Below are 20,529 nucleotides of genomic sequence, written 5' to 3'. Positions count from 1 at the left end.
CAACAACTCTGGCGGCACGCATCATTATCGATTTCGTATCCATTTCCTCTCTGTTACCTCAAACCAATTTCTTCCCCGTAGCTGGAACTGACCTCTCCATCGAGCTTCTGGCTGTGTGCGCCACCAACTTCCCTCAATTCTTCTTCTCGATTCTATACCTCGTTTTCATATACCGCCTCACGCTTATCATTATGGAGTACGAATGGGGAAAAATGGAGAAGTTAGGCGGGCGGCTACGCTGCTCACTCGTTGTCGGAAAACAGTTCGACCAATCGTACCACTTCAACTTACCGATGAAAGCGCTCATACCAGTTATGGGCTTGAGTGCATGTGTGCACTGGACCGTATCATTGGCCCTTCAACTTACCGAGGAACAAATATATGGCCTATCCGACAGTGAAGTACACACCTACAGCCTGGTCAGTCACATCCCCACCGCAAGTCTGCAGGAGCTGTATTGACACTCGGAGGCACCAGGTCGCCCTCAACTACCCCGCATGCATAGGCTGTGCTGGCCTTTTGCTTGCCATCACCATATTCTGCTGGGTGGCGCTTGGTTACAGGCGCAATGGATTCATACCTTCCATGTACGGCTCCGTCAGGGTGCTTTGCGCCGCCGCCGGCGAGCTGCGTGATATTCCGAAGGACGGCCACGTCAAATGGGGCGATCGTAAGTCAGTTCATCAGGATCCTTGCTTCGGTGATGCTGATATCATTGTAGTGGGACAGGGACCGTTGTACCGCCGTGCTGGACTGTCAGGCGGCCCGGTGGGGGAGATTGTTCCGGATGAGTTGTATGCAGGATGCCCTCCATCGGCGGAAATTGCGAACGCATGACGGCATGGCGGGTGACAAAAGAAATTGCCCACTCGAATCTGCCTCATTCTACATGGCATGGGTATTTGAATACAAGATTTTGCCCCCTATATTTACAATGATCTGTGTACCGTCCCCCAAAGAGGCAGTTGCTTAAACGAGTTGAGTCAGTTGCGTACCTGCTCTCCATCCTTGCCCGACTGCCGCCGCCCTTCCTTCATTTTATGATGACGACGAGCTCTTTCTGCATCTGTGCAGCCCTTTCTCTTTCTTTACCACCTGCCAACCTCCATCTTCGAACATCTGCGAAACCCAGAGCGAGCTGCCACAGACCCTCTACAATACTACATCAACCATCAACCATTCTTTTGAACGCGGACGACAAAGACTCCAAGATGTCAGACCAGCAGTCTCCAAATACACCTCGCACTACCTCGCCTCTCCCTACCACCGGACCTGCAGACACTCATATGACGAATCTGCCTTCCACCAATGAAACGACGGCCCCTTTCGTGAGTCTGCCGACTGAGCTTCATCTTATGATCTTTGGGTACCTGCAAGATGAGGGTCGCTGGAAGGAGCTATTCGGATTGGTAATAGCATGCAAAACAACCCATTGGCCAGCCACCGACCTTCTCTACAGGTACATCGAAGTGGACTTCGTAAACTCTCTACCAGAAGACAGGGAATTTGGGCGCTTCTTAGCGCTAATCCATTCGCTCTTACGCGAGGACAGGGACTATGCCGCAAGTGTACGGGAATTAAACGTTCAACTCGCGTGGGGACCCCCAGGCTACGCCAGAATCCCGGACGCTCAGCTCCAGTACAGCCTTGGCAAATACGGAAGATATGTTGCTCTCGTCCGCAATCAAATCGACGAGGCGATGGGAACACCTAGTTCCAGCCCCATCCTGGATATGATGGAAGCAATGCGACTAGTGATCAAGAGGTGTACTCGTCTACGCCATATCCTCATTGGTTCATCCTTAACATACCCGCACAGGTGGCCGTGGAACCTCGAGCTCCACAGATGCAACAATTTGAACACGATCAAGCTGCCCTGTAGCGGCACCATCACCCTACCAATTGTTGTAGATTTGGCCTGTATCCCGGGGCTGACGAGCCTACTGCTTCCTCTCGTGCCACAGCTCGACGAAGCTGCCCGGCCTTTTATCGACGAACGTATCCGCCAAGCTCAGTTTCGCAAGCTCACTCATTTGAAACTGCTGCATTTTCCGCGCAATGCTTGGATCATGCCCGACCTCATCACAATGGTACCAGAGCTGCGAGATCTAGAATTGGAGTATGCGTGGTGGCCCCTGGCAGGCGACGGCGACGGCGACTCCCCTCCACTTATACCGCTCTCAACCCTACTCTCCACCGGAAACAGCTCACCATCGATGCCGGCCCCTCGGCTTGGCGAGACCCTGGAGAGGCTCCGCGTGTATGGGATTGGCTGGGATGGTTGGGAAATGGACCTTGACTGGCGCGAGAACTTGTTCGGCTCCCTCAAATTTCTGCGGCGGTTAAAGGTGCTGGAGATCCCCGTACAAGCCCCCATCGCCAAGCTACTTCACCTGCTGCCGGATTCTCTTGAGGAGCTCCATCTGGCGCCGAATGCCGGTCCCTTTCCTCCCTCAGAATGGATTGTGGGAGTTTCTGAAGCTATGACTCGACTGGCTTTTGCCGGTCTGCGCAGCCTAAGGAAAATCATCCTCAAGCTCGGCTGGCGCGATCACGTCCCCCAGGCATTACGGGACATGATGCACACCACATGCTCCGAGCTTGGCATAGAACTCAAAATAGTGGACTACCATGCATTTCTCTGATCATGGACTTGGTGGTAAGGAAGGCACACACTCTCTACAAACCTTGGGGGTTGTTGCGTATACTTGAGGATTCGACGTGCCTCTCACTGTGTCAATGGTGGTGCAATCAGCCTCTCAGCATACGCGTTCTTTTACTGTGATCAGAAGCGGTGTTCAGCGCGCATTCTTTGACATTATTCTGCAGCAGAATGCAACAGGTAGAGCATAATCTCATTGATTTTGATGTGCAACCGAGAGAGACACGAGCTCCCTGCACAAGCGTGACTACCAAACATTGAACAAATGACTTGATCGCGTGTCTGTGTAGTACGCATTTGCGATCAGCTATCTTACTTAACCTCTGTCGAGCAAGACCCGAGAATACCAGTCACCTGACTCCTTCATATCATCCGCGTTGTTCAAGCTCGTGACGACGCACCAAGCTCGCGCCTTCCTGATCCACTCGACGTATATTTCGGTCAGAAAGCCATGGCCCGAATGCACAACATCAGGCTTAACGGCGGAACCTCTTTGGCTCACTCATCGAAGTCGGAGCTCGGGTTCGCGATACTGGTGTGCCCGAAGTAAATAAATCATGCTCCCCGGGTTTCAAACAGTCCAAGTACCGACTGTCTGTTCAGAAAGACAAAAATGGAGTAACAGGGCCCGGGGTGGAGCGGAACGCTTCAAATTACTCAACGCCCGCGTCAATGTCACCCGATGACGAAGCCCTTCAGCATGATCTCACGGATAGCATCATTCTTCTTCAACGATGACCATCTGCAACTCGAGACTGATTCATGTTTGACCAAGAAAAGAGAAAATCAGTCGTCGCGATATCTTCTCGAAGCTGAGTGCGCATTGCGTTCATGACTGGTAGACCGAAATACTTGCTCCTCCAGTCTAGGGTGATACTCGGACGGTACCATATTGGTGAGAACGGTGTATCGTGCCTTGCCTTGGCTTATATGAAAGCCGGAGTTTATACTGCCTTCGTGGCCACGCTGCCGCGCAGAGGGCCGGTTGGTTCCCGTGTCATGTGCCGGCTCGATCACCCGGCATCGAACAGCAGGCATGGCGCCCGACTCGACGATAAGCTCAGCTGCCTTCCGCACGACTTGCCTCTTGCCGGTTGTTGTATAAAACAAAGTCCACGGGAGACCTCAAGCATGTTCCTCCACCAGTTCTCGTGGGAAATTCCTCGATAGACGAAGCGCATTACGTAAAACTGTCTTCTTTTGGTCTGCAATCTTTTCCACTCTACCTTCCCTCGGGCTCTGTGACTTGCGGTCAAGACAGCATAACGAAGCTTATTCCATGATGAAGCTGCTTCAATTGCGATTTTCGCTACCAAGCGTCGTTGATGATCCGCATCATCTTCTTCAGATGCTGAGGAGCCGCGACGAAGAGACTCGGTGAGCAATGGCAAAGGGGAAAGTTGGGTACGCTCGAGTGAGTGTCCCATTCTCTGGAAAAGAAGGCGTGAAACGATGCTACTAAAGGACCCCAACCCAAGCCACAGAGTGAAGGTTACATCGCAGATGGAAACACGAACAACAGTTGTGGGTGTACTGAAACGTTTCCGACCAGCGTGCGGTTGGAACGCAGTGAAGAAAGTCTAATCGAGAAGGTTGAACTACTTTATAGGCCAACTCCCTGACCGAGCCCTGGTAACCCGTGCTGTAAGTCTCAGTCAACCACGTGGTTAGCCTCACAAGACCTTGCTGATATCAGATCAAAACAAAACTCACGTGGAAAAAGACTGAACGAAACAACAGGCCTTGACAACAACTGTAAGATCATGCGTAAATGGTATCTCATAAAACATTCTCATCCACATCCCAAAACCAAATGACAACTTTTACGTCACTCGCCCAAACTCTCTCCCCTCACTCACCCCTTAACTCCACCCTACAAAAACCACCTGAAATCCGGACTCTTCGGCCCCTCCCTCAGCTTTTCCGTGCTCACATCCCTCGCCCTCACCTTCACGCCCTGCTTCGCGTCCCTCCTCTTGTTATCCACAATCATGTACGCGCCCAGCAACAGCGTCAGCAGCGCGCCCGTGGCGCCAAACGCCGCCGTCGTCGCCAGCGCGGGCACGTACTTGGGCGCGTCCTGGCTCCTGAAGATGTTGGACGACACGACGCCCATCAGGTTCGCCAGCGGCACGCCCACCGACGTCAGCGTCACGCGGCGGCCCTCGTGGGCGATGTTGTTGTTGTACCACGTGCTCAGCAGCACGCTGGGCGCGCTGGTGCCCCACGTCATCATGAAGCAGGCAAAGTAGGCGACGTGGATCTGGGCGTGCACGTCGGGGATGGCGGCGTAGATGATGAAGCCGATGAACGTCAGCGAGAAGCCCAGCGCGATGAAGGGGAAGCGCAGGCGCGCGTGGTCCGAGGCGAAGGCGAGGATCAGCAAGACGACGGCGCCGACGACGTTGGGCGCGACCGTGTAGAGGTTGGTCTTGACGCTGCCGTAGCCCAGCGCGCCGACGATCTGCGGCATGAAGAGCGAGACGGACTGCAGCGGCACGCCGAGGCAGATTTCGATGCCGAGCCAGGCGTAGGCGGCCGGCATGCGGAACACTTTGAGCGCTTCCTTGAAGTTGAACTTTTCGTTGACGATCGAGGACGAGTCCATCTGCATGCGCTGATAGGCGATGCGCTTCTCTTCGTCCGACAGGAACCAGGCTTCGGTGCCGGACTTGGGGAGGTAGAAGAAGGCGAAAAGGGAGAAGGAGACGGTCATGGCGCCCTCGACGAGGAAGAGGATTCGCCAGCCGTGGAGATGGGAGTTGATTTCTGCAACGGGTTATTAGGATGCCTGGGGGAAATGCATGTTCAGTTTTACGTACGGAAGACGCCGAAAGCAAGCAGGCCGGAGAAGGCGTTGGCGATGTTGGAGGCGGCGTAAAAGAGGGCCAGACGGCGGGCAAGCTCGCCACGGCGATAGAAAGTGGTCAAGTAATAAATGACGAGCGGGAAGAAGGCTGATTCGGCCATGCCCAGGATCCAGCGCAGAGCCATCATGCCACCGAAGTTGTGGACGGCAGCGCTGAGCAAGGTCATGCTTCCGAAGGTGAACATGAGTATGGGCAAGACCTTGCCCGGGCCAAACTTCTTGCCCAGAAAGGCAACGGGAGGAGCGAAGAGGACATAGGGGACGAAGAAGATGGATAGGATCAGGTTGTACTGGTGGGGCTTGAAGTGGAGATCGTCTTCCATGCCATCCGTCTTCGCGTTTCCCAGGTTGCCTGGACAAAGTCAGCAAGAGGCGGGTGGATGGGTGGAGGGCGGAGGAAGGCTAGCTACCCTTGTCTAGCGAGTTGCAGAGGTACATGAAGGCCAGGACGGGCAGGATGCGCAGGTCAAACTTCAGGACAAGCCTCTTCTCGTGCTCGTAGGTCGGCAGCGGCGCAGTGTCGGCCAGCTCGGCATTGCCGGTCGAGACATCTTTGAGCGAAGAGGGCTGCGACGAGACCTTGAGGTCCGTCTTGGTGCCAGTGTCGGTCATGATGGCTGCGGGTTGTCGACGTCGTCGGAGAAGGGAGAGGTAGTCTCAGACGTGGATGCGAGCAACCCGGCAGGGGATAGCACGGTTCAAGAGGGCCGAGCAGGAGTGGGATGCATCGGTGTTTACATAGATGTTCTTCTGCTGATACGGTTGCACGAGTCGAGAGTCTCAGAGCTGGGGGGAAGGCAGCCTTATCGCGCTTGGCAGCGGCGAGTGATAGGCTCCCCCATGGCCTCGCCGGCTCTTTCCCACCCTGCCGTCTCGCTTCTCGCTTCTCCGCCTCCAGTCGCAGCGCCGCAGTCCAGTTGCTCGCGGGGTTACATGAACCGAATGCAACAACACGCAGGGCAACACCGCCAATGGGCAAGTCCAGCGCCGCATCCTCCCCGCCATGTTACCTTGCCCATTGCCTGCTTACTTGCTTCTTTGCCTGACACTGTTCGAGCCTAGAATTGCCTTGTGCAACTCGTCCACGGTGAGCTCCATCTCGTCGAGCTTTCTTCGTCTCCAATGCCTTCGCGGGGCGCTGTGCGTGGCGAGATTCCGAAACAGGCACCGGCAGGGACAGGGCTGAAGGCTGAAGCCTCAACCAAGCAATTATCGGCGACACTCTCGCGGACGTTGCTCCGGGACGGGAGTTCTCGGGGCGACTCTCGTGAAGGGCGTTTCGGCGACGGGAAACGTTGGCGTAACAGGAGAGCCAGAGGCTGGTGTAGCGGAGATATGTAGATAGAGATGAGGTCGCCAGCGGGTGACCAACCCCATCACATCATCAAGCGGCGCGTGGTGGGTCCGCTGCATCCCGGCGCACCGGCGCTGGAGCGTGGAGAGGCGAAGGGCGAGCGACGAAACCGGGCGATCCCCCGACGATGATGGAGAACAGCCCGAGGTGCTCCAGGCTGGTGCGTGCGCGATAGATAGGCGCTGCCGGTCATCTTGTACGCTTGCTCAGCGGAGCCGCAACAATACACGTAGCTGGCTCGTTTCTAGCGCGGGTGGCCTGCTCGTGCAGTTGTAGTTGCCAAACACAATTACCTACTTCCCCCTCCACGATTGCTCGAGTCTCGCCACTGCCTCCACACCGCCGCCACCGTCGGCCCGCCCGCCATGCCCAAGCCCCGTCCACGCCGTCCACCAACCACCGTCATTCGCCGCTATCCCCCGGTCCCAGCAGCCCGACAGCCGTTCCTGAAGGAAGCAGGCCGATCAGCGCTTACCACCGCAAATCCGCCATCCCCCATTTGTGCATCAGTGTTCCCGCGTCTAATTCCGTCGTCGCCATTACCAGATCGAGTACCAGACCCAGCACTGCTTTTCCCACCACCAAACCACGGCTCGCTCTCGTCTTAGACCAGCACGAGCCATCGCCGTCAGCAGCAACCACTCCCTCAAGCGTCAACTCAAAACACTCAGCTCAACTCTCCTCGCCCATCACGTCATCCACCCCAGCAAACACTCTCTCCCTTACGCGTGCAGTAGTGAGCGCTGCCTACAGCCCGTGTCAGCCAGCTTCGCTCTGCAACCAACCAAACAACCCGATGCGCCACAATTCTCCCTTTCCCGTTCCCCTTTTTCTTTCCATTGGGCCACTCCATCCATACCACTGCCACGTACGTCGACCAGGCTTGAGCTGATGAGCCGAGCCGCTGCCGCCGCCGCCGCACCAATGCACAATAATCCCATCGCCTTTTGCCGTGTTTGTCGGACGCTCCGTTCGGAGCCAAACAGACCTTGCGCGCAACGCCGCCAAAAAGGAACCAACCTACGACTGTGCATATCAACCGCCTCATCACTAGTCACGCAGCTAGAAAAGTTACACATGCACCAGAGCGTCAGAGCGCCAACGATCCCACGTGGCACTATTCACAGCAGCGGCGGCGGCGGGGCGACGTTAGTATCATGGAATGCACAATGCTCACAGGTCCGCCGGCACCAAAAAAGGGCACTAGCCAGCATGGTGTCTTTCGAATTATTTGTCCAGACTCCCGTTTACCAAATCCACACCGAATCTTTTTTAGTAGTTTTGGACGTCGCAATTATTCATAGTTTCTCTCCCTCCCCGACGGCTAGCTACCCCGGTTGCTAATCAATTACGTACCGATAGCTGTTGCGACGTTCGAAGTTGGCGAGATTGCTTTCTTTCCCTCGGCTCTGTGTGACCCAATCTTGATTTGTTTTCGATGGACCTGCTCTTTTTGGTCTCGAGGTCTCTCTCTCCTAGGTCGTGCGCGCTGTGTTTGTGGAGCCTCGGGCGCTTTATAGCATTGCCCCGCGTGCATGAGGCTTCGCTCTGATCACCCGGTTTCATATACACATGTCCCTCTTCTCCCACGAGAACTGAGCGAGCACGAGTACGCGTAGGGGGTTGAACTTGCGAGACGCCGTCAGAGCAGTTGATTGGAGAGCAAGTACGCAACACGGTAAATGCATGGCTACGATGAGCGAGCTAGAGGCAAGTGACCACACATCTTTTCGACGACGCGAGAAAGGCGAATCAACTTCAAAAAGTGAAGACAGATGGAAAATAGGCATACGATGCCATACAATGATATAGTCTAGCCCCTTCTTTTCCCACAACGCCTTGAGCGCGACGAAGATAAAAAGAAAAAGAAATACAAGATTCTGAAAAAAAAGGGGGTATCCCGAGACATCCGTCAACCCGAACAATCAATCAACCGAAATGTGTACATACACAAAAAAAAGCTTCTTTTACTTTTTCCTGTTTTCCCCCCCTGCCATCCACACACCCACACATACGTCCTGCTGTCCGTTTGGGGTCGGTGATCCAGAGGAGGGGCGAAAAAGGCGCACGCGTCTCTCTCCTGGGATTCGCATATCCCACATTCCCATCTCCCCCCGCACCCCAACCAATAACGCGTCGCTCCGCACCACACGTGCGTGCCCCTTATCTGGAAGACCGGGGACCCCCTCCCCCTCCCCCTCCCAAACGTTCTCTCTTTTTCCCGTCCGAGAAAAAAACAAGGAATGCTTACGCAGCTTGATCCTCTCTATTACTGTGGCCGCGATGATGCAACAAGCTCGGGAGCTTGAACTGCAGCGGCTCCTTCGTCTTCTCGCGCACGGGCATCTTCCTCTTGCTCCTTCCGGAATAATACACGGTCGGCTGCTGTGGCTGCTGGGGATGATGATGGTGATGATGATGATTATGATGATTGTGGTGCGACGAGCTCCCGTGTGCCGCGGACGACGACGACGTGGGCATCGACGGCTCCGACATTTTCGGACGCAGCTTTCGGATCTTGTCCCGGTGCGAGTGTTCGTCGTCGGACGCGCCGTCTTCGGTGCTGGTCAGGCTCCGGAGCGACTGCGCCGTGGCCGACTGCGACGTGGGATGCCGGCTGAGCGCGTGCCCGAGGACGGACGCCGATGCCGTCGCGAGGACGCCGAGGGGGGTTGACATCCGGTTGTTGTTGTTGTTGCTGTTGGCGTCGCGCTGGAGCACGACGGCCTCAGCCTGCAGCGGCGGTACTTGCGACTGAGGCTGCTGCGACTGGAGCGTGGCGTCGTGGTGCTTCTGCGATGTGTAAGGGGGTGGACTGGGTGAGTACCCGTACATCAGGTCCGCCCGGTCCAGCCGTCCTCCTAAAAGGGCGGTGTTGGAATGTTTGGTGGCTCCAGGGAGAGGTCCGTCCAGGTCGGTGTCGTGCGTCCACACCGATTCGGGTGCGCCGAACACGGCAGGTAGCTCCTTGATCTCCTCCCAGGTCAGGTCGGAATCCCGCAGCGCGATGTAGAGCAGGTCTCCTTGCAGCTTGTCGTGCGCAACGCAGTGATGATCGAGGGAGTAGTAGTCCCACAGGTCACCGGACGAAAGCTCAGGGGGGAGTTGCCGCAGAGCCATACGCCCAAAGCAGTCGTTCTGGGCACGATACCCGATTAGAGGGACCCAAGCACGGCCTTTGAGGACATGTGAAAATGCCCTGTCGATGGTGAAGTGGAAGTTCGCACTGTCTCTGCTCGAGAATTCGGTTTCCTGGAAGAGCTTGCGGGACTGACACCTCCTGTGCGCCGTGCTATCGACGTCGAAAGCAAACTGTTGGCTGCGACGAGGTACGACCATGACCTTGACGCTCCAGGGCTGCTCCGGCTTCTCGGGCACGGCAGCAGGTTCTTCGACCGCGGTGTCGACAGCGGTATCCATGGAAAGATCGTCGTTTGGCGAGGCTTCAGGAACCGGCGTGAGGTCCCGTGCCACCACGCCCTTGGGCCCAGACTCCAACTTTTCCATTTTGATCTCATGCTCCATCGTGGTGTCTTCGACATCGATCAGCTTTCGCTGGAAGGCATGCTGCTGATCAATCACGCCATCCATCTTGTCGTCCAGCTCGATTTTCATCGCCTTCATGTTCTGGTACAGCCGTGCCTCGAGCAGCTTGAAGAGCCGCTCCCGCTCATGATTCTGGGCGCGCTGCGCCATGAGCTCATGCTGCGTCTGGGCGAGCTCGTTCTGCAGGTTCTGGAGCTTGCGGTCCTGCTCCTCCTTGAAGCGGCGCAACTCGGCCACCAAAGCCGTGTGCTCGTCGTAGGTGACGGCGGCCATGGGTTGTTGGACGTGGACCCATGCCGGATGGCCACACTCACAACTGGTGCCGACGGGCTGCTTGCGGTCCAGAGAGAAGCCCTGGCAGACGCAGGTCTGGCGGTCAGCCTGACCAGCTTCGCGGTGGAGGTAGCGGCATTCCCCGCGCGGAAGCTCCGACTCGGGCTGCGACGGCGGGATGCGCGGGAGGTGGACCAGACGGTGAGTGTTAAGGAACATCTGAGAAAAACTTGAAGGATTTGAGCTCGGTGGGGAGCAGGCGCATTGAGTGGCGGGCGGGAATGCTACTTGGGGCGGGTTAGCAGGCGGACGCGCAAGCAAGGCGCGAGACTGACCGTCGGCAGGAGATATATCAGCTGCGGGCTGGGCAGAACATGGGGCGAACGAGGGTCCGGCAGCACGACCCACGCAACACAAGGCTGATAAGAGGTGTTCCTGGTAGGATCAGGGCGGGAGCATCCGCAACGGCTGGGCCTTGGCGGGCGCAGCTCTGAAGACGAGAAGAAGGACAGCGGCAGCTGCAGCAGGCTTTAGAGGGCGGCGCGCGGATATGAGGGCTGGGGCCGGGCGGGCGCGGTTGCGACAAAGCCACTGTACCTTGACTCTGACAGCTTGGGCGCGCGCATCCCGCTCCCGCGCCGGGGGTGGAGGCGTGCGCAGCTGGGCCGGGCGCCGTATCGGGCAGACGCAGGCCAGGCCAGGCGCTGTTAGGCAATTGGCTGCGGCTGGTGTCTGGATGGGCGTGGGCGATAAGGACGTGGGCGTGTTCCAGAGGCTGCCCGTGCGCCGGGGCCAAGCCAGGGCAGCTCTGAGCAGCCTCTCCGCTGTCGGCCTGGTCGCGCGTGGGGTGCGCCGCATAGCCGCGGGATCGCGTGGCCGTGGCTGGCGCGCCGGCGACTGTCGTTCCTCGCTGACGGGCTGCTCCAGCAAACAACGCCCGCTAGCCTGCGCACATGCAACGCCATGATTTGGCCGCCGTCCTCGTCCTTATCGGCGATGCCTGTGCTCCGCCCTCAGCGGCCCCCACGGCCGCGCTGCCCTGCTGCCCTGCTCCCTGCCGCCCTGCTGCCCTGCAGACGCCATCGCACACCAATGTTGACGTTAGTGCAACGGCAGGCCTCAGACATGACTCGCATCTGTGGCTGCTCCCAGCTGCGTGCCTGCGCGCCGCCTCTGTGCCTCGCACGCCATCGCAGCGCGCAATTCTCCTCACGGCCACAGGCCGCCGACGTTGCTCGATCTGCCGTGTTCCTGGTGATCCGCCCGCTCGGGCTCGGGGCCGCGCTTGACCGGCCGTGATTGGCGTGGGGTTGGCCAAAAGAAAGTGCTTACAAAAAATAAAGGTGCACACCACGCACCGCTGTTCCTCCCCACCGCCGAAACTGCCGCCGCCCGCCCTTCCACCACTCAGCTCGCACTACCCCGATGTGCTGCTCTCCGGCCGAGAATGACACGAGAGAGGCGCCGCTTCCGCCGAGGCTGATAGCACGTCCGCCGCGCTGAGACAGCACCGGGCCGTTGTCATTGATGCGATATCTAGCTTGGCGCCGCTTGGCTGGCCGGCAAGAACGATAGTAGTCTGACGAGCAGCATGATTACGTGGGCTGAGTGTCGCAGGCGACAGAGCGATGGTGCATGCCTCAGCCCGGGTGACGGAAGCGTGCAGACGCGGAGAATGCAATTTACCGTACACGGGACAAAGCGTAGGAAAGTGACAAATATCAAACCAGAGCGCGGATATGTACAACCGTGGGCTGGGTGTCACCATCTCCTCTCATGTGCGCAGTGCCGCATCGAGCCCATGGTGTTCCACGAGGCGCCGGACGCAAACCCGGGAAGAGTGATACTATCGGATGCGTGCCCGGTGTCTCCCACAAGCCACAGGCGATCTGTCTCGTGCCGGTTGATCATGAAGTCAAGTCATCGAAACCCGGCCAGCTGCAGCTCCTCAAATTGCCACCGTCACGGCACTGCACGCTAGCCGAGTGGTCCCGCTGTGGGTGGCCCTTGAAAGTGCCGAGTCGTGGAGTCACATCGACGTGCCCGCCGGGCCGCCCCGCACCCCTTTCCTCTCTAGTAACAGGGGAAACAACAGGAACCTATCGCTGGCTGCAGACAGAGACACGTTTGCTGCAGCCCCATATTGCGGTGTAGTGCAAAAGAAGCGGGCGGCAGTTGCAGTCGGCGAGCAGGCGAGATAACGGCGTGGTGGAGAAAGCAACAGACGGAGATCTCAGCTAAACAGCAACTGCAACAGCACTGATAAGTGGCTGCAAAGTAATGCCCGGCCGTTGGAGAGCGAGATCAGGCGATAGGGAAAAACAAGCACTCCGGGAGAATGCTCCCATTTGCTGCTGACGTGCAATCGTGCATGTGTTGCCTGCTTTGGGAAGGAAGCGGGTGCTCTGCTCTCGCCTCGAACCCTGCAAGGTGTGACTAAGGTTGTCGTTGCTCGCGGTCATGTGTACCGCCCCCCTTCCTTCTAGCTCATCGATCCTCCCGTCTCCGCAATATCTCAAACCAGCACCGAGCTAAAACGTAACAGCCTGGTCGCCTTCGATCCAACGACCCCCGACCACCATCCCATCCCACGATCACGACAGTAATAGACAATCGACGACGGCGACGCAACTCTCTCACGCGACGCCCAGAGACACGGTTCGTTTGCGCAGGTGTGCAGCGGCAGCATCGGCCGCTGGATGCACACACCCCCCCTTGCCCAGACCCCTCCCCTCCCCCTTCCATCCCCTTCCCCGCCCACACATCGATCCAAGCCCTTGCAAACATGCGCAGGAACGCGCTTTTTTTCGTCTACGTAAAAATTACCTACGCCCGCGGGCATAGACGTTCGAAGATGCAAACCCATTACCCAACGCTTTGCTAGACGCACATTCCACCTCCGTCGCATTTTCTATTTCTCTTAGTTGCTTGATTGCGTGCAAGGCGTAAGGGGCGTCTAGGGCGCTGCTGGCGCTGGCGATGGATGATGGGCCGTCTGGTGGGGGAGAAACTTCTGAATTCGCTCGGCCGTAATAATAACCTAATAGTGCCCGCGCCCGGCCAACATCATGCAGGGTAAAAAAGCCTTCTTCGTGTGTGGCTGGGGTGCCGCCGCCGAGCTCTCGCATCCCGTTTTCTCTCTACTACTACATGCAATAACGCAATAATGACAAAGAGCACGCTGACCGGCCGCACGCCCTGCCTGTGGGGGTCTTTGCGCATGCGCCTCAAACTCAAAAAAAGTCCCGGCCGGCAGTACTTAGTTCGTCAGTCTCGAACGATCGTGACAATGGAAAGGCCCGATAGGGCAAGAAAAAAAACCATGCTCGACTTTGAACAACGCAACATGCTCTGTTAAGATAACAGAGTGGCCAACCGCCCGGCCTCTTACGATTGTCAAGCTCAAATGCACATGTCGGGGAGACAAGAGAAGGGCACAGGGGGACAACAAGCCACCAAGCGCGCGCTAGAAGAAATAAAGAAGAAAGTCCATAAATACCACCGAGAAGCCGCTTCTTGCCGCGCCTCGATGGCCCGGGCCGCAGGCAAATCGGGGCGATAGCGGCGATGAAAATCGAATTTTTTTTCCTTTCTCCTTGCCGGAGGCTGGACCGTCGCGGTGATGGTGGCGGCGGAATGTTTTGTGTACCTACGTGTACGCGCGCGGCCAGGGCGCATGCGCGCACGCGTGTTGTTCTTACTCCCACGAACCTGCCGGCCGCGCGGGGAGACCGTCTTGTGGAACGTGCCAGGACCATGCCATTACAAGAAAGCTTCTGTAGCTGCTTTTTCGTAAGAATCAGTAGGGGTGCGGTTGGACGCGGCAGAGGGAGGAGCGAGCGAGCGCGCCGGCCGGAGGGCGGGGACGGGAGGTCTCAGCGAGTGGATGTGAGGTCAGAGCTGTGCTGGATGTCGTGAGTCGTCGTGATGACATGGGTGTTGCTGTCCTCCTGTAGCCCCAAGCTCTCCCTTTCCTTCCAAGCATTCTCCCTCCTTCCAGAACATCAGTCATTCCTATTAATATTTTTTGGATGTCAACGAAGATGCTAACTATCGAGTTACCAAACCGCTCCACCGACACCTGCAGGAAAGAAGACTAAAACAATAACGCCATACGATGCATCATGACGATCCGCCGCTCGCTGCCAAAAGTCCCACCTGTACGCCAACAAACAAACGCCGTGGTTCATGATGAAGAAGACGACCTCCTCCCCGCTTGCAGTAACAAGGTGCCAACCAGGCATGCGTTCATTCGTTCGTAGACCTCGACCAATGCGCGCCGCCTCTGTAGATCAAAGCTACTCCATCACCCATTCCCACACGTCGCGCCTCCTTCACACAGACCGCGTCAGCTTCAGCAAAGCATCCGCAGCTCGGTCCTTGACCCCGCTGCTCGTCAGGGTTTCCGAGTCGTGGTGGGCCCTGTGCCGGCCATGGTCCTCGCTGTAAGGAGGGCTGCTGAGCTGCGCAGCAGCCGCTTGCCTGCCCGCGACCGGAGTCACGAATTCCTGGAGACCGCTACTACCACGCGCGCGGGGAGTGCTGCTGCCAAGGTCGCCGATGGCGGCGGCGGCATTGGCCGAAGTCGGCGGGGAAGAGGGCACCGGCGGCGCTGCTGCTTGAGGGTCGGTGATGAAGCGCGTCGAGTACGCGGTGGGCATCAGGACCGGCGCTGGGAGGAGCTTGGGAGGAGCGGTTTCCTCGCTGCTTCTGGCGTTTGCCAACGACAGGCCTTCTTCTACTTCTTCCTCGCCCGTGACCGTGATGGCGGGTGCGGCCGTGGTTTGCTCACCTTCCAGAGCCGGTGCGACGGATGGATCCGATGTCCGGGCCGGAGTGTCGGCGTCTTCGGCTGGCTTTCGTCGGTATTCTGCGGGGATCTCCAGACATGACAACGGCACGTAGGTCTGGTCGGTCTTGACCTTGTAGAGCGCGACACGTAGGCGCAAGCGAAGGGCTTCGGCTCGCTGTGCTCCCGGCTCAATGTGCCGAATGTCGCGGTGCGCGACCTCGACCGGGTCTGCACGTACGGTTGTGGTGGAGGGCTTGGTTGCTCGCAAGGGCGGGGAAGATGAGGTCTGCTGAGATGAGCCGTGCGGGTTGTAGTCGATAAGCGACGAGAAGGATGCTCTTGTTCCAGTCGTCTCTTGGGTTCCTTGAGGTGGGGGCTCCAGCGTATCTTCGTCAGTGGAGGTAAGGTCTCCGCGCGCGAGGTCGATGATTTGGCTGGCCTGCGACATGGTTAGCATGCGGGGCCGGCACGCCTCAGTGCAAACGGATTGCGTACAAGTTGCGCAGATGCTTGCATGTTAGTCGTCGGCGCTTGGACTGAGGTCTGCGGCGCGGCGTGTCCGTGTACACGCTTCGCGGGTGCGCCAGTCGCGTCCTCGCGCGCATATGCGCTGTCGACCTCATCTATGGACCTTTTCCGGCCGGTCATCTGGGCCGGGAGCTTTGAAATGCCGTACGCGTTCTCATCCTGCGTGAGCGACAGCGGGGCAGCGTGTTTGAACGGGCTCAGGTTCCGAGGCGGTTGTGTCTTATCGGTCATGATACCGGATTTCTGCGTCGCAACCCTCTTGTTCGGGGTCAGTTCTCCAAGGGCACGGCGCGCGGAGCTCTTGGACGGAGTCGCGATAGCCTTGTCGGGCATTGTGGGGTCCATTTGGGCTCTTCTGTTTGTTGTGGGTGTCGACATGATGCAGGTACGCGTCCGGATTGAGGCGACGCGCAGTAACGGTGCAGTTCAGACGAAACAACAATGAGAGGGATTGATAGGAGACCCTAGTGAATGCGACCCTCGACTTGCTTGGAAAACGGCGCACAGGAGTATTTCTGAGGACTGAGGAGGGAGCAGCGGTGTTGCGACGCGGTGGGCAGAGGTGGATGTCGTGGACAGGCGGGCGTCCGCTTAGCGGCTACACGAGACGAGCGCGACATGGCATCGCGTTGCGCGCCGCGACAGCCCCGTTTATCTGTGGAGAATGTGCGGGATCCGCGAATCCTGGGCTCCGAACGCACGCATCTCTGGCTCTGATGTCACAGACGCCTCGGTGTGTCTTCCACTGTCTCATCTTACAACGTGTTTATTGTTGCACTGTAAACAGTTTTCTGAAACAGGCTGCTTGTAAATAAACACGCCGTCAACACGCCGAAAGTCCTGGCCGCACCGTGGCGTTCAGTGGTGGCAGAATGAACATGAGCTCTCGCTATCTCACGCCGGTGGTTCCGAAAGGGTTAAATGTGTCTGGAACATGCAAGAGTTGGCTGTTGGTGGGCTTATAAGCAACCCTCTTACCTCATGGGTGAGTCACAGCCACGACAACGTACGACAACAGCATGGTCTTGCGATCTGCACTCCCGAGTGCACAACAGAAGCCTAAAGGGGACAAGCTTCGATATGTCTACAGTTTTTCTCGAGTTTCTCGATACCCAGAGGTGAGAGAGCCTCGGTGTGGGAAGACGTCAGCATGTGTAGAAGCTAGGCCTCACCGTAGCAGAACACAAAGCGCCGAGAAAGTGCGGTAGCTTCCATCGAACATAAGTAAAATGCCTGGTTCCCCTAAGACTCGACGTTTACTATTTTAGACTGAACGGGCACTTGCAGGGTGCACGAGAACGAGTGGGAACCACACAGCGAATAGATTGGTGACTAGTCGCTCACGTGGTGGAAGAAGACCGGTGACAGAGTAGTCAACCTACTCGCAGCGTAAGAACGAAGCTATAGTGAGGTTGTTGAGTCGAAGTGTGGAAGCCCCCTGTGGAGCGGGCGGCATGATTGGCGGCGGCTTATCTCCGATAAGTAGCCTCACGCGCGGCGCCTCCGTCAGAGAGCACCCGTAGCTCCTCGTCCATCATCATCCCGGCTCCACCCACAACCACCTGACCTCTGACGCTGTCTCTAAAGCTCCGCCGTCTCCCACTCTGCTGTTCCCCACAACTCGTCGTCTCTGTACGGGGGATACACGCCCACCACAAGCTCCAACAGCCATCTCCAGAGCTCCGCCCAGCTCCGCCTGCCCGTCATGGCTTCTGGAGCTCTCATACCCTTCCTGGTCGGCATGATGCTGCTGACCGGTGTCTGCAACACACTCCTTACCAAATACCAAGTCAGACCACACGCCCATCGCCACAGCCTTGCCCCTGCCAGCTAACCGCCTTATCAGGACCAACAATGTGTGCGCAACTGCGACGGCCAACACCCCGAATACTTCGAGCAGCCTGTCGTACAAACGGCCCAGATGTTCATCGGCGAGATGGGCTGCTGGCTTGTGGTTGGCAGCTTCTCGCTCTTCAAATACTTCGCCTCCAAAAGGGCGGTTGATTCGGGTGGCTACGAAGCCGTCCCCCGCGAGTCTACCGACGCCCCCGCGCCTCCTTCCGCTGCCGACATCGAAGCCACGGCCGATACGCCCGACACTGCGAGCTCTGATGGCCATATTGCCAACCCACTCAAGTCGGCGCACGACGACCATTCGCGCATCCCCTTGACTGGCTGGAAGGTGTTATACCTGGCTCTGCCGGCTATCTGCGATATTGCAGGTACGACGCTTATGAACGTGGGTCTGCTCTTCGTTGCGGCCAGTATCTATCAGATGACGCGCGGCGCCTTGGTTCTCTTTGTTGGCCTTTTCAGCGTCCTGTTCCTGAAGCGTCACCTTGCTCTGTACAAGTGGGCGTCGTTGGTCATCGTCGTGGCTGGTGTCGCCGTTGTTGGCCTGGCCGGTGCTATCGCAAAGGAGTCAGCCCATGGGTCCAGCATCATGCCCGAAGGCCAGACGCCCATCGGTGACAAGTATGCTTTCTCCGGGACCATCCTCGTGCGCAGCGCAGCGAACGAGGTCAAGGCTATGGCTACGCCTGTTGCAGTGCGCACCATTATCGGCATCCTCCTCATCGCCGGCGCCCAGATTTTCACAGCCACTCAGTTCGTGCTCGAGGAGAGCATCATGGAGAACTACGAGCTTGAGCCGCTGAAGGTCGTCGGCTGGGAGGGCATCTTCGGCTTCGTTGTTACCGTCCTTGTCATGGTCGTAATGCATTTTGCCGTCGGTAGGACCAAGGCGGGACGTTACGGTTACTTCGACGCAAGGGAAGGACTGTATCAAATCACTCACTTCCCAGCCGTAGCAGTCAGCAGCATCCTCATCATGTTCAGTATTGGGTAAGTCCATCCACGAGGCGTTTTCTTTTTACACTCTAACCTTGGCGACAGCGGTTTCAACTTTTTCGGTCTATCAGTCACACGCTCTGTGTCGGCTACCGCACGTGCGACCATTGACACTTGCCGTACCCTGTTCATCTGGATTGTCTCTCTTGGCCTCGGGTGGGAGACTTTCAAATGGCTGCAAGTGGTCGGCTTTGCCATGCTTGTCTACGGCACCTTCCTCTTCAACGACATTGTGCGCCCACCGATGAAGGCCTATTTGGAATGGAAGAGGAAGAAGAGGTCCGGCATGGACGAGCTGCTGCCGGAAGGTCCCATTGAGCATATCTAGGTGGGGACCTTAAAGACGCAGCACAAGAAGTTTTGTTGCATCGACATGTTGTAAATTCACGCCCACTTTCTGTTAGGATAGTCTACAGGGCATTCGAGGCGTTGGGGTAAGCATCAGGTATGTTTCTTGGTCATGGGCTGGTGACGGCGTACTGGACATGTTGGTAGCCATGGTTGCTATTTTTCTGCGCTATTTCAGGACAGAGTTCGTCGCGACGGATTGTTAGGAATGTTATGCTTCTGTTGTTCTCAGAGTTGTGTCCCCGAGAGGCAATAGCCGCTCAGCCTGAAAATGTGGGCTACGTTCGAGAATTCTCATGCTGATTCGAGGGGTGGCGTGCATTGCCTCAGCTATATTTATATAGGCAGTTGAATACAAGATCTGGACGTAAACGTACATTTTAAATGCGTACAATTACGTCCAGATCATGGATTCAACTGCCTATATAAACATAATGCTATAGTCCCCTAGCAAAGCTGAGGCATAAAGCACGGAGAAGAGGTTATTTCCGATTTCCGATCATGCTTCTCGTGCAAATATGGCGGATGTCCAATGAACTGCTTCAATCGGGGCTATCCCGCTTGAAGGATCATGAAGACCGGAGTTAAAGGGGACAGCGGATTTACGTGTGCCGTGTCAGCATTATTGCCATGCTCCCCCCAAACAATTAACGTTCAGGCCTCGACGCAGAGATTCGAAGGAGTGTTGCTATCGATCTATAAAAGCGAGGAGCTTCGCGCTCCTCTCCGGTGAACAACTCAACGCAAGCCAATCATCCCACCCACCATGACCACTGCCAACCTCGTCGATTTCCAAAACATCTTCTCGCTCGAGGGCAAAGTTGCCGTCGTCACCGGCGGCTCCCGCGGCCTCGGCCTCGCCGCAGCGTCCGGCATCTTGCAAGCAGGCGCCTCCAAAGTCTACATCACCTCACGAAGCAAGCATGGCTGCGAGGAAGCATGCGCGACGCTGAACGCTCTGCCCAACAAGCGCGCCGGCGCCCAAGCCATCGCCGTGCCCGCCGACTCGTCAACCGTGGACGGCATCCAGGAGCTTGCCGACGGCGTCGCCAAATCGACGGACCATGTGGACGTCCTTCTGATCAACGCCGGCATGGCGTACGGCGAGCGGTTCGAGACGCATGACGAGAAGAAGTGGACGGAGGTCATGGACATCAACCTCAAGAGCGTGTTTTACACTGTTCAAAAGTACGGGATGCCTCGACCCCGTTGCAGGCCGTACTTGCTTACCTTGAACCTCCCAGATTCGCACCTCTCCTGACGAAACCAGAGCACGCAAACATGGCCGCGCCCTCGCGCGTCATCGT

At 57.3% G+C, this 20,529-nt stretch overlaps 6 protein-coding genes across 6 annotated transcripts; 3 read left to right on the top strand and 3 right to left on the bottom strand.

Annotated features, from left to right (window-relative positions):
* Positions 1-2,216: 2,216 nt before the first annotated feature.
* On the top strand, positions 2,217-2,645 carry SLS55_007766 (uncharacterized protein; the record flags this gene model as incomplete). The annotated part of the gene is made up of 1 exon (XM_066779181.1): positions 2,217-2,645. The coding sequence occupies one exon, from the start codon at positions 2,217-2,219 to the stop codon at positions 2,643-2,645; it is 429 nt and encodes a 142-aa protein (XP_066629985.1).
* A 1,890-nt stretch (positions 2,646-4,535) lies between these two features.
* SLS55_007765 (uncharacterized protein) lies at positions 4,536-6,143 on the bottom strand (the record flags this gene model as incomplete). Its single annotated transcript, XM_066779180.1, has 3 exons — positions 4,536-5,431; positions 5,485-5,883; positions 5,942-6,143. 3 exons carry the CDS (start codon positions 6,141-6,143, stop codon positions 4,536-4,538), a joined length of 1,497 nt encoding a protein of 498 aa, XP_066629984.1.
* A 2,989-nt stretch (positions 6,144-9,132) lies between these two features.
* Positions 9,133-10,923, bottom strand: SLS55_007764 (uncharacterized protein; the record flags this gene model as incomplete). The annotated part of the gene is made up of 1 exon (XM_066779179.1): positions 9,133-10,923. The coding sequence occupies one exon, from the start codon at positions 10,921-10,923 to the stop codon at positions 9,133-9,135; it is 1,791 nt and encodes a 596-aa protein (XP_066629983.1).
* Positions 10,924-15,038: 4,115 nt separating this feature from the next.
* SLS55_007763 (uncharacterized protein) lies at positions 15,039-16,357 on the bottom strand (the record flags this gene model as incomplete). Its single annotated transcript, XM_066779178.1, has 2 exons — positions 15,039-15,935; positions 16,064-16,357. 2 exons carry the CDS (start codon positions 16,355-16,357, stop codon positions 15,039-15,041), a joined length of 1,191 nt encoding a protein of 396 aa, XP_066629982.1.
* A 1,372-nt stretch (positions 16,358-17,729) lies between these two features.
* On the top strand, positions 17,730-19,202 carry SLS55_007762 (uncharacterized protein; the record flags this gene model as incomplete). The annotated part of the gene is made up of 3 exons (XM_066779177.1): positions 17,730-17,783; positions 17,871-18,868; positions 18,920-19,202. The coding sequence occupies 3 exons, from the start codon at positions 17,730-17,732 to the stop codon at positions 19,200-19,202; spliced, it is 1,335 nt and encodes a 444-aa protein (XP_066629981.1).
* Positions 19,203-19,988: 786 nt separating this feature from the next.
* Positions 19,989-20,483, top strand: SLS55_007761 (uncharacterized protein; the record flags this gene model as incomplete). The annotated part of the gene is made up of 1 exon (XM_066779176.1): positions 19,989-20,483. One exon carries the CDS (start codon positions 19,989-19,991, stop codon positions 20,481-20,483), a length of 495 nt encoding a protein of 164 aa, XP_066629980.1.
* Between the last annotated feature and the right edge of the window lie 46 nt (positions 20,484-20,529).

The sequence above is a fragment of the Diplodia seriata genome, assembly GCF_021436955.1.
Source record: "Diplodia seriata strain FDS-637 chromosome Unknown scaffold_8, whole genome shotgun sequence".
Taxonomy (NCBI): Eukaryota; Fungi; Ascomycota; class Dothideomycetes; order Botryosphaeriales; family Botryosphaeriaceae; genus Diplodia; species Diplodia seriata.
This window is presented reverse-complemented; position numbering and strand designations above follow the sequence as displayed.